Here is a 17,715-nt window from a genome sequence, read left to right as displayed (position 1 = left end):
ACGCAAGCTCCAACAACTCATCAACACCAACACCCATCCAGGACCCTCCACCCCTGCCTGTCCCTCTGTGCTCATTCGATCTTCCAATCCCAGCCCCGGTTCACCACACCCCCTGACCTCCCCTCTCTGACGCTGAACGTTCAGTGCTCAGCAAAGAACTTAGTTTCATACCCTTACGCCCTCATCTCAATGAATTTCGGGCTCGGCACGATGCTGAACTCTTCTTCCGCCACCTTCGTCTCTGTGCTCACTTCTTTGGGCAGGGGTCCTCTCCCCGTTCAACGGATCCTTTTACCCACGTCCAATATTCTCCCTCCATCTGGACCCCTCCCTCTGGATTCTTACCTTCTCTTGATCTTTTCATTGAGAACTGTAGGCGTGATATTAGTCGTCTCAATTTCTCTGCTCCTCCCACCCACTCTAACCTGTCTCTCTCTGAACTTGCTGCACTCCTTTTCTCAGGTCCAACCCTGACATTGTCATCAAACCCGCTGACAAGGATGGTGCTGTTGTTGTCTGGCGCACTGACCTCTACCTCGCAGAGGCTGAGCGTCAACTCGCACACACTTCCTCCTACCTCCCCCTGGACCATGACCCCACCACTGACCATCAAGCCATTGTTTCCAGGACTGTTACTGACCTCATCTCCTCTGGAGATCTTCCTCCCACAGCTTCCGACCTGATAGTCTCCCAACCTCGGACAGCCCACTTCTACCTCCTACCCAAAATCCAAAAACAGGACTGTCCCGGCAGACAGATTGTGTCAGCCTGTTCCTGCCCCACGGAACTCATTTCTTGCTATCTTGACTCCATTCTCTCTCCTCTTGTCCAGTCCCTTCCCACCTACATCCGTGATTCCTCTGACACCCTACATCATATCAACAATTTCCAGTTCCCTGGCCCCAACCGCCTCTTCACCATGGACGTCCAATCCCTCTACACCTCCATCCCCCACCGGGATGGTCTGATGGCTCTCTGCTTCTTTCTCGAACAGAGGCCCGAACAATCCCCATCCACCACTACTCTCCTCCGTCTGGCTGAACTTGTTCTCACACTGAACAATTTCTCCTTAAACTCCTCTCACTTCCTCCAAATAAAAAGGTGTGGCTATGGGTACCCGCATGGGCCCCAGCTATGCCTGTCTCTTTATGGAGTATGTGGAACATTCCTTGTTCCAGTCTTACTCCGGCCCCCTCCCACAACTCTTTCTCTGGTACATCGATGATTACTTTGGTGCTGCTTTATGCTCTCGTCTGGACCTGGAAAAATTTATTAATTTTGCTTCCAATTTCCACCCCTCCATCACTTTCACATGGTCCATCTCTGCCACTTCCCTTCCTTGACCTCTCTGTCTCAATTTCTGGTGATAGACTGTCCACCAATATCCATTACAAGCCTACCGACTCCCACAGCTACCTCGACTACAGCTCCTCATACCCTGCTTCCTGTAAGGACTCCATCCCATTCTCTCAGTTCCTTTGCCTCCGTCGCATCTGTACTGATGATGCCACTTTCAAAAACAGTTCCTCTGACATGTCCTCCTTCTTCCTTAACCGAGGTTTTCCATCCATGGTGGTTGACAGGGCCCTCAACCGTGTCCGACCCATCTCCCGCGCATCCGCCCTCACACCTTCTCCTCCCTTCCAAAAACATGATAGGGTCCCCCTTGTCCTCACTTAGCACCCCACCAGCCTCCGCATTCAAAGGATCATCCTCCGCCATTTCCACCAACTCCAGCATGATGCCACCACCAAACACATCTTCCCTTCACACACCCCCCCCGGTGGCATTCCGCAGGGATCATTCCCTCCGGGACGCCCTGGTCCACTCCTCCATCACCCCCTACACCTCAACCCCCTCCTATGGCACCTTCCCATGCAACCGCAGAAGGTGCAACACCTGCCCCTTTACTACCTCTCTCCTCTTTGTCCAAGGGCCCAAACACTCCTTTCAAGTGAAGCAGCATTTCACTTGCACTTCCCTCAATTTAGTCTACTGCATTCGTTGCTCCCAATGTGGTTTCTTCGACATTGGAGCGACCAAACGCAGATTGAGTGACCGCTTTGCAGAACAACTTTGGTCTGTCCGCAAGCATTACCCAGACCTCCCTGTCGCTTGCCATTTCAACACTCCACCCTGCTCTCATGCCCACATGTCCATCCTTGGCTTGCTGCATTGTTCCAGTGAGGTCAATGCAAACTGGAGGAACAGCATCTCATTTTCCGACTAGGCACTTTACAGCCTTCCGGACTGAATATTGAGTTCAACAATTTTAGATCATGAACTCTCTCCTCCATCCCCACCCTCTTTCCAATCCCCCCTTTTCTTCCAATAATTTATACAGATTTTTCTTTTCCCACCTATTTCCATTATTTTTAAATGTATTTCCATCCATTGTTTTATCTCTACCTTTTAGCCTTTTTTGATTCCTTCACCCCACCCCACCCCCACTAGGGCTATCTGTACCTTGCATGTCCTGCTTTCTACCCTTAATTAGCACATTCCTTAGATAATATCACCACCTTCAACAACTCTTTGTCCTTTTGTCTGTGACATCTTTTGGCTATCTCCACCTATCACTGGCCCTCTATCCAGCTCTACTTGTCCCAACCTCCCTTAAACCAGTTTATATTTCACTTCTCTTCTCTTTTTACTTAGTTCTGTTGAAGGGTCATTTGGACTCGAAACGTTAACTGTGCTCCTCTCTGCAGATGCTGCCAGACCTGCTGAGTTTTTCCAGGTATTTTTGTTTTGGAATTCCAGCATCCGCAGTTCTTTGCTTTTAAGTTAATAATACATGCCTGTGGCAAGCTAGAGGCTATGGTAGAGAAGTCCAAAGAGGAAAGGTAAGAGAAAAGAGAACATTCAAATATTGACCTGCAACAAGAGATGAGTGGAAATAGGAAATTCTCAAAATTAAATTCTTAATAACTTGTTGGAATTATGGTTGCAGCCAACCCACACACAATCTGTTACATGATTTAAGTGTAGAAGAGTGGCATTCTTTTACCTCAACTTGGTCTTTGGTCACCAGGTGAGGTAATAGATACCAGAGATGTTTAACCACCATTACTTGTACATTGAACTAGCAGAGTGAACTGTATATATGTATCAGAGGCTTGCATTTTCACCATTTTTCACATTGCAATGTTAAGGTGAACTGCCTCCGCCACCAAAAACGTGGCCACTAAATGAGAATGGCACGTCAGATGGGAGCAACAAGACGTACCGGCAGCAGAGTTGTGCACTGTGTAGGGCTTATTACTATTCACATACAATGAAGTGAATTTCAAAAATGGGCAGTTTTTAAGACTTCTGCTGTTACAACATAAAGACCAGACTGTTTAAAGACCTGATTTTATACATCTATAGTCCTATGTTCACTGTCAATTTTCCCACGTTCTGGAGGCATTGGTCTGGATTTTGTGGTTAGCAGTGATGCAACAGCACTCGCTGCTGACTTTGAAGAAGGCTCTTCACAAAGATCTAGCAATCTCAGTGATGTGGATGGATTTCCTTTAACAGCAATTCAAATCTGTGAATAAGTGTCTTACGGACTCAAAATGTTAACTCTGTTTCTCCCTCCACAGATGCTGCCAGACCTGCTGAGTTTTTCCAGCATTTTCTGTTTTTAATTCAAATCTAGCACTATGTCAAGTGGATCTCCAAGCGTCCAGCAAACAGAGTAGGTGGTGGTGTGGTGGTATTGTCACTGGACTGCTAATCCAGAGACCCAGGATAATCCTCTGGTGAACTGGGTTGGAATCCCACCATGGCAGAAGGTGGAATTTGAATTCTACAAATATCTGGAATTGAAAGTCTAATATAAAATTAGTTTGGCCTAGCCATCAATGCCTACATCCCATAGATGAATAAAAAAAATTGGAGCATTCTCAGCCACAGCAAACTAGGAAGTTAATTTACATTTTCAGATAGCAAAATAAATTGTTATAGGATTAAAATACATGGAATTTTTATAATAATGTAGAAATTGGGCATTCCATGAATATAAAATTTTGTTTTTCAGGGCCACTGAGGTATGTAGCATTCATTATGAATTTTGTAGGCTGTTAAAAACCCAATTATACCTCGTCCAGCAAGGTGTAACAATTTCAAAATTTTAGAGCAAGACCGACAGCATAAAAGTGGAAGTTTTCTGTCAAATCATTGATTACTTAGGGATTGCACTCTGAGGGCATCTCAACAACAGTCCCAGCTGGCTGTAACTTATCAAGTTACATTTGATTCCACATGTGCGGGCACCAAAGATTGCTGTCAGTTTCAGTGGAGTGATGACTGTGAATCCTGATAGTTTTGTTGTCATTACTGCTGCAAAATCTGGGCCATTAACTTTCTGCTATGGTAAGACTCAATAGGAGCAGTAATTTCTCTACTAGTTCATTTAGTAGTCGTTATTCATATGCCAGCCTTGACAACAAGTGCTAGGAGGGTCTTGACCGCAAGGGACATCATAAATAATATGGTTGATGGTGTCAAAGGCTGCAGAGTGGTCAACAAAGATGAGGAGGGATCATGCACTGTACTCAGCATGTCATTTGTGACTTTGGTTAGTGCTAATGGGAAGGATAGAAACCCAAATGGAAAGACAAGTTGAGAATTAGAGTACCAAATTGGGAGGTAACAACACCTTCAAGGATAAAGTGAGTTAAGAGTGAATTTTCTGAGGAAAATGTGATGACAGTTGTTTTGAAAAGGAGATCAATGCCCGAAAAATAAAAGGCCAATTATAATATCAGCTCAAATAACGATCCAGGAACAATATACCCTAGAACACCTGGCTAAGCTCAAATCCAAGACTCAATTTAATGAAATGGAACCGACCTTAATTGCCAAGTTTTTCCTGTTCTACAAGATGGCAAAGTCCTAGGCAGTAAACTGCTATATGTTTGAGGGGGAATGCAGCAGGCGCAAAGGAGCAAAAAAGAGGAAGATACTATGGAAAAAGAAGTGGTTAGAATTGCAACATCTCTACTTCACGATCTGCAGCAAAAACGACAGGAGACATTCGATGTTCGGTTTGTGCTATCATTTGAAAAATCTGTATCAGCAGAACCCAGATGCGGGAGTGCGGGTGGCCAGGAAGGGGTGGAGGGGAAACCATGACAGCACAAGAGAGTGAAAGAGCAAGATGTATCAAATCAAAATAGTGTTGTCTTCTGTCACCAAAATTATAATGAACCTCTGGGCATTACTGTGTTTACTTGCAATATTAAAAGATGCCATAAATAATTAAAATGAATTCATTATTTAACATATCACAGGATTACAAGCTTAATTAAGACAGAGAAGGTGCAAATATCTAGAGATTCTAGACTAAGAAAGAAAAAGGAGCTCCTATTCTCCCAGTACTATCCAGTATCCTGCGTATATGGAAGAAGGGAACAAGCATGATGTTCAGCCCTAACTTTCTGTGGACGAATGATGACACAAGGAATGGCCGCTTGCATCAGTTGTTGATGTCGCAAACATCATTCCATCGTGAATGACCATTTTCAGGACAGCAGAAATTTGAAAGCACACGAATTCAGGTTACAAATATTGCAAATTTAACTTTAAAAAAAAATTTCTTCATGACTTCAGTTGAACTGAAGTGCCTTTCCGACTCGGTTTGGTGCAGATGTATAAGTGGTACATACATACCATAGAATCACTTTGTTGTTAATGTCTTTCCTGTAAGGGAATGGTGAGGAGATGGAACTGTCTGGGTGCACTTCATTGCTGATCCCACTCTCAACCTTCTCTGAACTGTTAGCCCAACAGGGTAAAGTCTGAATGTCCACGATGGGAGAGCGGGCTCCCAGAGGATCCATGTCCCGAACACCGAGCACAGGCAGCGGCAGAAGCGGTGAAGACCCTTCCCATGAAAGCGGGGCGGCGACCCCACTTCCAAAATGTCTCTGCCCCACGGGATCCTGCGGGGCCCGATCCCCGGCGGCGGGGGAAGGAGGAGGCACCCGACTCACTGCTGGCGGCCCCGGGAGAGAGGCCTCTGCCCAGATCCGGATTCACGGTCTCTCGCCCCGGATTCGGATACTGATTCACGGTCTCTCCCGCTTCCCCACCCCCACTTCGAGCCCACTCAGCAACTGTGACCGGAAACAGCCGCCAGATCTACGCGTCACTTCCTCTCCGAGGAAAGGGGCGGGGCCCATGTTCTTCCTCAGACTCGATCAGAGGAGCAGGTGCTTCATACATCGTCTGCAGCTGCGAGATCTTCATCTGGTGGCAGTGGAATATATCAGCCAAACCCAACTGCTTCTTCTATTTTATGTCCTTAAGGGATCACATATTGGACATCACATTTCCAGACTGAAGTGCCAAGTCTCTGCAGCGGAAATGGTTATTTTTGGTCGAAAGAGGTTTTCATTTGTCCTGGATTAAGAGCAAAGCATTAATTGCATCATATTGATGCTTTAGTGTTGGAATTAAACTTTTACAGCACATATTGCAAAATCTTTGCATTTTTACAAAAATAAAATAACATGATTAGCAGCTTTACCAATGTAATATAAACAGAAAATGCTGGAATTAATTTAGATTTCGAGCATCCACAATATTTTGCTTTGGTCAAATGTGATAGTTGTTTTATCAGTTAAATCCGAACATTCTCATTTAAATCACATTGCTTTGTTTTTTTTTGTGGGGTGCCCTCCTCTCTGGAGGGATTGGGTCAAATAAATTTCACCCAAACCTGCAAATCACCATATAAATAGCTTGGAGATAATGGTAGATTTTTCAGGAATTTGACATTTAAAATTGGAAGATTTGACATTTAAAATTGGAAGTTGTATTCATAGATTCACAGAATGCTTACAGTACATATGTGTACCATTTGGCTGTTCTGTCTTTGCTGGGGCTCTGAAAGAGCTATTCACCTAGCGCCACTCTCCTGCCTTTTCCCCATATCCCTGTATTTTTTTTTCTGTTTCAGATAATGATCTAATTTCCTATCTACCCTGTCCAGACCCCTCGATTTTGAACACTGCTATCAAATCCCCTCTCAACCTCTCTCCAAGGAGAATAGTCCCACTTCTCCAACCTTACTACATAACTAAGTTCTTCACCCCTGGAACCATTCATGTGAATTTTTTCTGCACCCTCTCTAATGCCTTCACATCCTCACTAAAGTGTGGTGCCCAGAATTGGATGCAATGCTTCATAAAATCAGAGTCAAAGGATTATACAGCACAGAAACAGGCCCTTTGGCCCATCGTGTCTGTGCCAGCCATCAAGCACCTATCTATTCTAATTCCATTTTCCAGCACTTGGCCCATAGCCCTGTGTGCGATGGCGTTTCAAGTGCTCATCTAAATACATATTAAATGTTGTGAGGGTTCCTGTCTCTACCCTGCTCAGGCAGTGAGTTCCAGATACCAACCACCCTCTGGATGAAAAAAAATTTCCTCAAATCCCCTCTAAACCTCCTGCCCCTTACCTTACATCTATGCCCCCTGGTTATTGACACCTCCACTAAGGGGAAAGGTTTCTTCCTATCTACCCTATCCCCCTCAAAACTTTGTATACTTCTATCAGGTCACCCCTCAGTCTTCTCTGCTCTGAGGAAAACAACCCTAGCCTATCCAGTCCTCTTCATAGCTGAAACGCTCCAGCCCAGGCAATATCCTGGTGAATCTCCTCTGCACCCTCTTCAGTGCAATCACATCCTTCCTATAGTGTGGCGACCAGAACTGCACACAGTACTCCAGCTGTGGCCTAACTAGCGTTGTATATAGCTCCAACATAACCTCCCTGCTCTTATATTCTATGCCTCGGCTAATAAAGACAAGTATCCCATATGCCTTCTTATCCACCTGATCTACCTGCGCTGCTGCCTACAGGGATCTATGGACATGTACACCAATGCCCCTCTAATCTTCTGTTCTTCCTAGGATCCTACCATTTATTGTGCATTCTCTTGCTATGTTAGTCCTCCCAAAATGCATCACCTCACACTTCTCAGGATTAAATTCCATTTGCCACTACTCTGCCTTTCTTACCAGCCCATCCATATCATCCTGTAATCTAAGGCTTTCCTCACCATTTACGACAACACCAATTTTTGTTCCACCTGAAACTTACTAATCGTACCTCGTACATTCATGTCAAAATCATTAATGTACACTACAAACAGAAAGGGTCCCAGCACCGATCCGTGTGGCACACCACTCGTCACCGCCTCCCAATCGCAAAAACAACCTTCGACCATCACCCTCTACCTCCTGCCACTAAGCCAATTTTGGATCCAATTTGCCAAATTGCCCTGGATCCCATGGGCTCTTGCCTTCTTGACCAGTCTCCCATGCAGGCCTTGTCAAAAGCCTTACTGAAGTCCACATAGACTACATCAACTACACAACTAGTTATCTCCCCGAAAAATTCAATCACTCCAGTTAAGACCGAACATGTGTTTTATAAATATTTAACATAACTTGTTTGCTTCTGTACGTTATGCCCTATTGATAAAGCCCAGGATGCCATATGCTTTATTAACCACTCTCGTAACCTGTCCAGCCACCTTCAATGACTTATGCACATATACACTCAGGTCCCTTCGCTCCTGCACCAACTTGTCAGAATTGTACCTTTTATTTTATATTGTCTCTGCATTCTTCCTATCAAAATGAAACACTCCACACTTCCCTGCATTAAATTTGATCTGTCACTTGTCTGCCCATTCCACCAACTTGTCAGTTTCCTTTTGAAGTTTTACTCTATCCTCCTCATGGGTCATGATACTTCCAAGTTTCATATCTTTCACAAATTTTGAATATTTTGCCCTGAACACAAGGTCCAGGTTATTAATATCAGGAAGAGCTTGTGTCCTAAAACCAAACCCTGATGAACTCCCCTATAAAGCTTCCTCCAATCCAAAAATATCCATTTGCTACCACTCTGTTTCATGTCTCTTAGCCAATCTTGTATCCATGTTGCTACTGTCTCTTTTATCCCATGAACTATAACTTTGCTCATAAGTCTGTTGAGTGGCACTTTATCAAATGCCTTTTGGAAATCCATGTACACCACATCAACAGCATTTCCCTCATCAACCCTTTCTGTTGCCTCAACAAAAAAGTCAAGCAAGTTAGTTAAACATGAGTTTCCCTCAACAAATCCATGCTTACTTCCCTTAATTAACCTGCATTTGCCCAAGTGACTATTAATTTTGTGCCAAATTATCATTCCTGAAAGCATCCCCACCACAAAGGTTAAATTGATTGCATGGCCTGTAGTTTTTAGGCTTATCTTTACACCCTTTTTTGAACAAAGACGTAACATTTACAATTCTCCAGCCCTCTGGCACCACCCCTGTGTTTAAGGAAGATTGGAAAATTATGGCCTGTGCTTCTGCAGTTTCCACTCTCACTTTCTTCAGTATGCTTAGATGCATCTCATTCAGTCCTGGTTCCTTATCAACTTTAAGTACAGACAGCTTATCCGGTATCTCCTCTTTAACAGTTTTAAACTTTTCAAGTACCTGAATCACCTCCTCTTTCAACCTCACCGGGGCAGCATCATCTTTGGTATAGACGGATGCAAAGTATTAATTTACTATTTCAGCCATGCCCCCTGTCTCCATGCATAAATCCCCTTTTTGGTCTCCAATTGGCTCCACTCCTCCTTTTATCACCATTTTACTACTTATATGCCTGTGGGATACTTTTGGATTCCCTTTTATATTAATTGTCAGTCTCTTCTCATATTTTCTCTTTGCTTCTCTTATTTGCTTTTTCAATTCCTCTCTGAACCTTTTATATTCTACCTGGTTCTCCATTGTATTATCCACCTGATATTTATCTTAAGCACACTTTTTCTGCTTCACCTTAATCTCTATTTCTTTCATCACTGAGGGAGCTCAGGATTTGTTTGCCCTTTGTGGGAATATACCTTGACTGAATATGAACAATCTCTTCTTTAAAGGCAGCCTATTATTCAATTACAGTTTTGCTTGGTAATCTTAGATTCCAGTTGATCCGGGCCAGATCCATTCACACCCAATTGAAGCCGACTTACCTCCAGTTAATTCTTACACTCGATTGTTCCTTGTCCTTTTCCATAGCCAACCTAAACCTTATGATACAATGATCACTGTCCTCTAAACGTTCCTTTACTGACACTTGATTCACTTCATTCCCCGGAATCCCAGCATTGCCTCCTTTTTCATTAGACTGGGAGCATACTACCGTAGAAAAGTTTTCCTGAATATACTCTAGGAACTCTTGTCCCTTGCTGCCCTTTACACTACTACTATCCCTGTCTATATTCGGATAATTTAACTCTCCTGTTATAACTACTCTATAATTCAAGCACTTCTGTATAATTTCCTTGCAAATTTGTTCCTCTACATATTTCCACTAGTTGATGGTTTATAGACTACACCAAGCAATGTAACTGCACTTCCTTTGTTCTGTTCTTAGCTCTACCCAAATAGATTGTGTCCTTGATCCCTCTGGGACATCCTCCTTTTACAGCATAGCAATATTCTCCTTAATCAATACTGCCACCCCTTTTCATTTCCTTCCTTTCTTATCTTTCCTGAACAGCTTGTATCTAGGAATATTTAATACCCAGTCCTGCTCTTCTTTGATCCAGGTATCTGTTATCACTACATCATATTTCCACATGGCTATCTGCTTCTACAACACACCAATCTTATTTATCACACTCCACTGTTAAGACCCTTGACCAGACTCCCACATTATTGGTAAGATCTGGTTAGGGGCCAGTAACATCTTACTTAAAGCAGACAAAGTTTGAGATCCAAGACACCTGTTAATAGAATAAAGCCACAAGATTCCACAGGTTTTGAACAAACAAAAGTTAACTTTACTATAAAAGGTCAGAAATATAAAACAGTTTACAATATCTATCTTATACTCTAACATTCAGGGTCAATATGAGATGCATGTGAAGTAAAAGACAAACTGTGGTCAAACACACCACACTACAAAATAAATGCAGATGCGAACAAGACAGGGTCCACAGATTTCTCAACAACCCATCCAGACGTCAGTAACACTGTGAGCCAATCAATCTCACTGAAACTCTGTCTCTCTCACTAGGGATTCCAGTTTTCACCCTCAAAGATCTAACCTAGTAATTCTCTCTAAACGTCACTCTAAATTGGATGGCATCAATGACAGCCTACCTTGCAGGGTTTCAATCCCGTCTCCCAAGATTCCATTCCACTGGATTCCCAAGTACGCACTCAAAGCACCAACTCATAAGCACAGTTTCAGCTCTTTGGCCGCACTGAGCAGAACACTACTGATCCAAAAGGCCCAATGGCCCGCAGCACAGAGTCACCAACCTTTGACTTACTTCTTCAATCTTCAGGGCTTTTCCTGAGCCCTCTCTGATTACCACAGCTTCCCCTGAGCCCTCTTCCCTTAAATTCTGCTAGCCGCAGCCATTTTCCTGTTTGGAATCTATTTCTTTGCTGTTTGTTTTTACCTTAAGGGAGACCTCTCTCTGTCCCCTACCTGGGACATCCTTTTAGGACCGCTTCTTGACCCCCTCTCCCTGTCCACTGCCTGGGACAATAGTCTTCCTGGTGTGCTGCTCCCAGTCACATAGCCTGGGTTTTTGCACCATTTCTTCTTCATGCACAGGCACCCTGGGCTCAAAGAACATAAAAATCGCAAAACTGTGCATGTGCAGCCTGCTCCCTGTCTGAGCATGCACAAGAGCTCCAAGGTCTATCAGGAGTTGAAGTTCCTAACCTCCGCTCTCAATGAGCTAAGTATAGTTTCATAGCACCACACATACACATTCATGTACTGTAATCCTGTTAGGCTTTATTATTTTCCCTCTTATGCTGAACCCATCGAATACCGTACCAATTTCAACTCAAGTACTATCTGTTTCTCCCAGTATTCTTTGCACCTTTGTATCCCTTTCTAATATTATCTCCTGTGTCATGACCATGGATCATGGCCTCGAATTACTTACAGACATATTAGGTTTTTAAGCAAAATGTGTGCTTTTTTTAAAAAAGGACCTACAAGCAAAAGCTGGCTGGGACTGTAAAGTAACCACTTGTTGAAAAATTGCTATGTTTATTACACTTGGCCAACTAGTCCAGAGAATGGAATGTTGCACTCATGATGTGAGTTAAAAAGAAGCAGATCTGGGCGAAAGACATGTTTGTTTTTTTCTCTTCCAGGAATACACAAGAAAAAGGGTTAAAAGCCAACTGCAACCATAGTTTTTGTGCGCCAGTTTTGGCATTTCAAGCCTGGTGTGCTAGGGTGTGCTGTGAAGATCACAGCTGAAGAACATTAACTAAGCATCCCTGCAGTTTGCAGGTAAAAAAAAGTCCCCTCTCTCTGATTGCTGGAAGCAAGTCACAGATCAGCAAAGCCACCGTCAAAAAGGAAACAGGACAACTCCTTTCAGCTAACCTGCAGAACCAAGAATCTCCAAAACATCTGCTCAATTGCCCAAAGCCAGCTCTGCTGGAATCATTCAATTTAACGGCCACAATGGTTCATCATGTACTCCTCACGGACCAGCCAAAGATTGATTCGTATATCTTTTTAACTTTTATTTTTGTTGCATTTTTTTCTCACATTTTAGTAATTAATAAACTCACTCTTCCTGCAACTCTTCAACCTGGTTAAAACATAAATATATTTGGACTTGGAAAAGGGATCCTTTCTAAATTAACCTTGTGACCAAATGAGGAGGTTGAACAAAGAAGGGGAGCCAGTTCATCCCTCCTCACCTGGGAGCATAACAATTTGAGGTACCTTGTCCAGGATCAAAACAAATTGGGGGAACCTTGCCCGGGGACCAGTTGTAACACCTGACACTCACACCCCTGCCAAATTAGTTTAAACAGTCCCACATAGCACAAGCAAATTGCCCCACAAGGAATATGGTTCCGGTGCTGTTTAGGTGCAAGCGTCCAGCCTGTACAGTTCCCATCTCCATCAGAACTGATCCCAATATCAAAAGAATCTAAAGCCCTCCCTCTTGTACCATCTCTCGAGCCATGCATTCATCTACTTTATCCTCCTATTTCTATACTCACTTGTAGGTGGTAACAGGAGTAGATGGGAGATTACTACTCTTATAGTCCTACCTGCTAATTTCTTACCTAGCTCCTTAAATTCTGGCTGTAAACCACATCCCTCTTTCTGCCTATGCCATTGGTACCATATGAACAACAACAGGCTGTTCACCCTCTCCCTTCAGGGTGCTCTGCAGCCATTCAGTGACATTTTTGATCCTGACACCAAAGGATTCATATCTACGGCCTGAGAAACACCTGAGACCTAACTATTGAGTCTCCTATCACCATTGCTTTTCTATCCCCCTGTTGCCTGAGCCAGCCCAAGTGCCTGGACTGGGCTCTGGCTGCACTCCCCAGATGCATCATCATTTTCACCCATATTCAGAACTGAATAACAGTCAGAAAATGCAATGCATTCGGGTCTCCTGCACCACATACCTATTTCTTCTTGTCTGCATGGTGTTCATCCATTTCCTCTCTCCCTGCATAATCTTAATCATAATCTTAAGTGATCTGATCTACAAATGTGCTATCCACAACCTCGTGGGTGCACTGCAGTGATGCTGAAACCCCGAGCTCAAGCTGCTGCAACTGATGACACTTACTGCATATATGCTTATCCAGGATACAGGAAATATCCTGGAGTTCCCACATGGAACAGAATATCCAGGTTTTGCAGCTGCCCTGCCATTCTTCTATCTATTAAATAATAAAACATACTACCTAAAAAAGACTCAATTATTACTGCAAAAAGGGACATGCTGTTAAACGTTTTCATCTTGCACTCATCAGGGCAAATGGAAGAATGCCAAATTTCAAAGTGAGCAACAATTTATATTGCATGAGAACAGGGTGCTGACTGGTTGGCAAGTCGACTCTGATTGGTCAAGACATTGCCATGGAGAATGCATCAGGGAACTATTGTCCCCCACGCTTTTGTTTAATTTAAAAAAGGGGGAACGATGGGGGGGAGGGGGAGGGGGAGGGGGAGGGGCAATGCCTGGACATGTTCCTTTTGCCTGTAGAGGACAGGTCCCTAGCTGTGTGTGAATATAGATAGCTTCTAGCAAGCGTAAGTGAGCCACTGACAATCTTAAATTGTTAGTGTAATTCTGGGCACACTTGAGGTTGTTCAGCAAGTGCTGTCCAATTGCAGAATCACATCTAATCATCTAATGTTAGTAATTTTGTTCCGAATTTTGCAAGCACAGGCTGGTTGAGTATGGTCAGTAATCTGCTGCAAACAGCCAAATGGTTGTGCTGTTTGATATGTACTCAACCAGCCCAAAATATTTAACCGTTATTATTGAAAGAAAAGAAAATTTTAATTTCCCAGCTTCTTCTAACATCGGAGCATTGGAGAAAGAGAAACCAAGTAATACTTAGCAGCCAATCAACTCATAGCCTTCCAGTGATGCCACAGTTTAATTTATTTTCCCCTTGTCTCCGGCTGTGGAGCTGAAGTATATATTGAAAATAGACAATGACTCAAAAACAAAAACAGAACTTTGAGTTCTGTGGAAGGGTCACAAGGACTCGAAACGTCAACTCTTTTCTTCTCCGCCGGTGCTGCCAGACCTGCTGAGTTTTTCCAGGTAATTCTGTTTTTGTTTTGGATTTCCAGCGTCCGCAGTTTTTTTGTTTTTAATGATCCAAAAAGTCTGTCAGCAACATCAGAAACAGAGCCGGAAGCAAACAGCAAGTCAGCTGCTCAATCACTCACTCTGTCATCGAGTCATCCAGTCTGATCCGTCTGTTTCCGCGAAGCTCTGGAGACCAACAGCGGGGCCGAGGTTGAGACCAGGAGCAGCGGCGTGAGGTCCGGGAGACACGGTTGGGGGCAGTGGGGGTGGGAGTGGAAATGAGGAGGGCGCGGTGACGACGGGGGGAGGGAGATATGGGGCGATGAGTGAGTGGGGGTGATGAGGGAGGCAATGACTTGGGGGACGGGGATGATGTGGGGGGGGAGGGGGAGGGGGGGACGATGTGGGGGGGGGGAGGGGGACGATGTGGGGGGGGAGGGGGGGGACGATGTGGGGGGGGGAGGGGGGGGACGATGTGGGGGGGGGAGGGGGGGACGATGGGGAGGGGGGAACGTTGGGGGGGACGATGGGGAGGGGGGGAACGTTGGGGGGGAGGGGGAGGGGAGAACGTTGGGGGGGGAGGGGGAGGGGAGAACGATGGGGGGAGGGGGGACGATGAGGGCGGGAGGATGGGGGAGGGGGAGGGGGAACGATGGGGGAGGGGGAGGGGGAACGATGGGGGAGGGGGAGGGGGAACGATGGGGGAGGGGGAGGGGGGATGATGAGGGAGGGGGAGGGGGGATGATGAGGGAGGGGGAGGGGGGGACGATGGGGAGGGGGAGGGGGGACGATGAGGGAGGGGGAGGGGGGACGATGGGGATGGGGAGGGGGAGGGGGGACGATGGGGGGAGGGGGAGGGGGAACGATGAGGGAGGGGGGATGATGAGGGAGGGGGAGGGGGGACGATGGGGGGAGGGGGAGGGGGGACGATGGGGGGAGGGGGGAGGGGGGACGATGAGGGAGAGGGAGGGGGGACGATGGGGGGAGGGGGAGGGGGAGGGGGAACGATGAGGGAGAGGGAGGGGGGATGATGAGGGAGGGGAAGGGGGGACGATGGGGGGAGGGGGAGGGGGGAGGATGGGGAGGGGGAGGGGGGACGATGGGGGAGGGGGGAACGATGGGGGGGAGGGGGAGGGGGAACGATGAGGGAGAGGGAGGGGTGGGGGGAGGATGGGGAGGGGAGAGGGGGGGATGAGGGGGACGATGAGGGAGAGGGAGGAGAGGGGGAGGGGGGATGATGAGGGAGGGGGGACGATGAGGGAGAGGGAGGGGGATGATGGAGGGGGAAGGGGAAAAGGGAGGGGAGGGGGTACGATGAGGGAGGGGAGGTGGTACGATGAGGGGGGATGAGGGAGGGGGAGGACGATGAGGGAGGGGGAGCACAATGAGGGAGAGGGGGGGACAATGAGGGAGGGAGGGGGACGATGAGGGAGGGGGAGGGGCTACGATGGAGGAGGGGACGATGAGGGAGGGGGAAGGGGGGACGATGGGTGGAGGGGGGACGATGAGGGAGGGGGAAGGGGGGACGATGGGTGGAGGGGGGACGATGAGGGAGGGGGAGGGGGATGATGAGGGAGGGGAGGGGGAAGGGGGACGATGAGGGAGGGGGGACGATGAGGGAGGGGGGACGATGAGGGAGGGGGGACGATGGGAGATGGGGGGGAACAATGAGGGGGGGAGGGGGAAGGGAGAGGGGGGTGGGGGAAGTGGGAGGGGAGAGGGGGGAGGGAGAGGGGGGGTGGGGGGCCAGGAGGGGGACGGGGGACGATGAGGGAGGGGGAGGGGATACGATGAGGGAGAGGGAGGAGGGGACGATGAGGGAGGGGGAGAGGGGACGTTGAGGGAGGGGGAGGGGAGGGTGGAAATGATGGAGGGAGAGGGTGGCAACGATGGAGAGAGAGAGGGTAGAAATGATGGAGTGAATAGTGGAATGATGGCAAGAGTGGGAGGGAATGATGGCAAGAGTGGGGGGGGAATGATGGCAAGAGTGGGGGGGGGAATGATGGCAAGAGTGGGGGGGGGAATGATGGCAAGAGTGGGGGGGGGAATGATGGAAAGAGTGGGGGGGGGAATGATGGAAAGAGTGGGGGGGGGGGGAATGATGGAAAGAGTGGGGGGGGGGGGGGAATGATGGAAAGAGTGGGGGGGGAGGAATGATGGAAAGAGTGTGGGGGGAATGATGGAAAGAGTGTGGGGGAAATGATGGAAAGAGAGGGGGGAAATGATGGAAAGAGTGGGGGGAAATGATGGAAAGAGGGGGGCAATGATGGAGGGAGAAGGGAGAATGATGTAGAGAGAGGGGCGAAATGACGGGGGGAGAGAGGGGGGAGGAATGATGGGGAGAGAGGGGGGAGGAATGATGAGGAGAGAGAGGGGGGAATGATGGGAGCGGGGGGGAATGATGGAGAGAGAAGGGGGGAATGATGGAGAGAGAGAAGGGGGGAATGATGGAGAGAGAGAAGGGGGGAATGATGGAGAGAGAGAAGGGGGGAATGATGGAGAGAGAGAAGGGGGAATGATGGAGAGAGAGAAGGGGGAATGATGGAGAGAGAGAAGGGGGAATGATGGAGAGAGAGAAGGGGGAATGATGGAGAGAGAGAAGGGGGAATGATGGAGAGAGAGAAGGGGGAATGATGGAGAGAGAGAAGGGGGAATGATGGAGAGAGAGAAGGGGGAATGATAGAGAGAGAGAAGGGGGAATGATGGGGGAGAAAGAGGGGGGGAATGATGGAGAGAGAGGGGGGGAATGATGGAGAGAGAGGGGGGGAATGATGGAGAGAGAGGGGGGGAATGATGGAGAGAGAGGGGGGGAATGATGGAGAGAGAGAAGGGGGAATGATGGGGGAGAAAGAGGGGGGGAATGATGGGGGAGAGAGAGGGGAGAGAGAGAGGGGGAATGATTGGGAGAGAGAGAGGGGAATGATGGGGAGAGAGAGGGGGAATGATGGGGGGGAGAGAGAGAGGGGGAATGATGGGGGAGAGGGAGAGAGATGGGGAATGATGGGGGAGAGGGAGAGAGATGGGGAATGATGGGGGAGAGGGAGAGAGATGGGGAATGATGGGGGAGAGGGAGAGAGATGGGGAATGATGGGGGAG

The 17,715-nt window shown here is 47.1% G+C and overlaps 2 protein-coding genes across 5 annotated transcripts in view; one reads left to right on the top strand and one right to left on the bottom strand.

Annotated features, from left to right (window-relative positions):
- gdap2 (ganglioside induced differentiation associated protein 2) overlaps positions 1-14,621 on the bottom strand; it is a 59,330-nt gene extending 44,709 nt beyond the window's left edge. Inside the window, exons 1-2 of the mRNA XM_041211859.1 lie at positions 14,419-14,621; positions 5,662-6,393 (exon numbers count right to left, since the gene is read on the bottom strand). Of these exons, the coding sequence (XP_041067793.1) occupies positions 5,662-5,831 (170 nt within the window). The 5' untranslated portion in view covers positions 5,832-6,393; positions 14,419-14,621. The remainder of the gene's footprint in view (positions 1-5,661; positions 6,394-14,418) is intronic.
- Positions 14,622-14,732: 111 nt separating this feature from the next.
- Positions 14,733-17,715, top strand: part of wdr3 (WD repeat domain 3) — a 192,398-nt gene continuing 189,415 nt past the window's right edge. Inside the window, exon 1 of one of the 4 annotated variants that reach the window (XM_041211858.1) lies at positions 14,733-14,855. The gene's annotated coding sequence lies outside the window, so the exon portion shown is untranslated. The remainder of the gene's footprint in view (positions 14,856-17,715) is intronic. The other 3 variants (XM_041211855.1, XM_041211857.1, XM_041211856.1) reach the window with 3 other exon arrangements.

The sequence above is a fragment of the Carcharodon carcharias genome, chromosome 18 (genome assembly GCF_017639515.1).
Source record: "Carcharodon carcharias isolate sCarCar2 chromosome 18, sCarCar2.pri, whole genome shotgun sequence".
Lineage (NCBI taxonomy): Eukaryota > Metazoa > Chordata > Chondrichthyes > Lamniformes > Lamnidae > Carcharodon > Carcharodon carcharias.
This window is presented reverse-complemented; position numbering and strand designations above follow the sequence as displayed.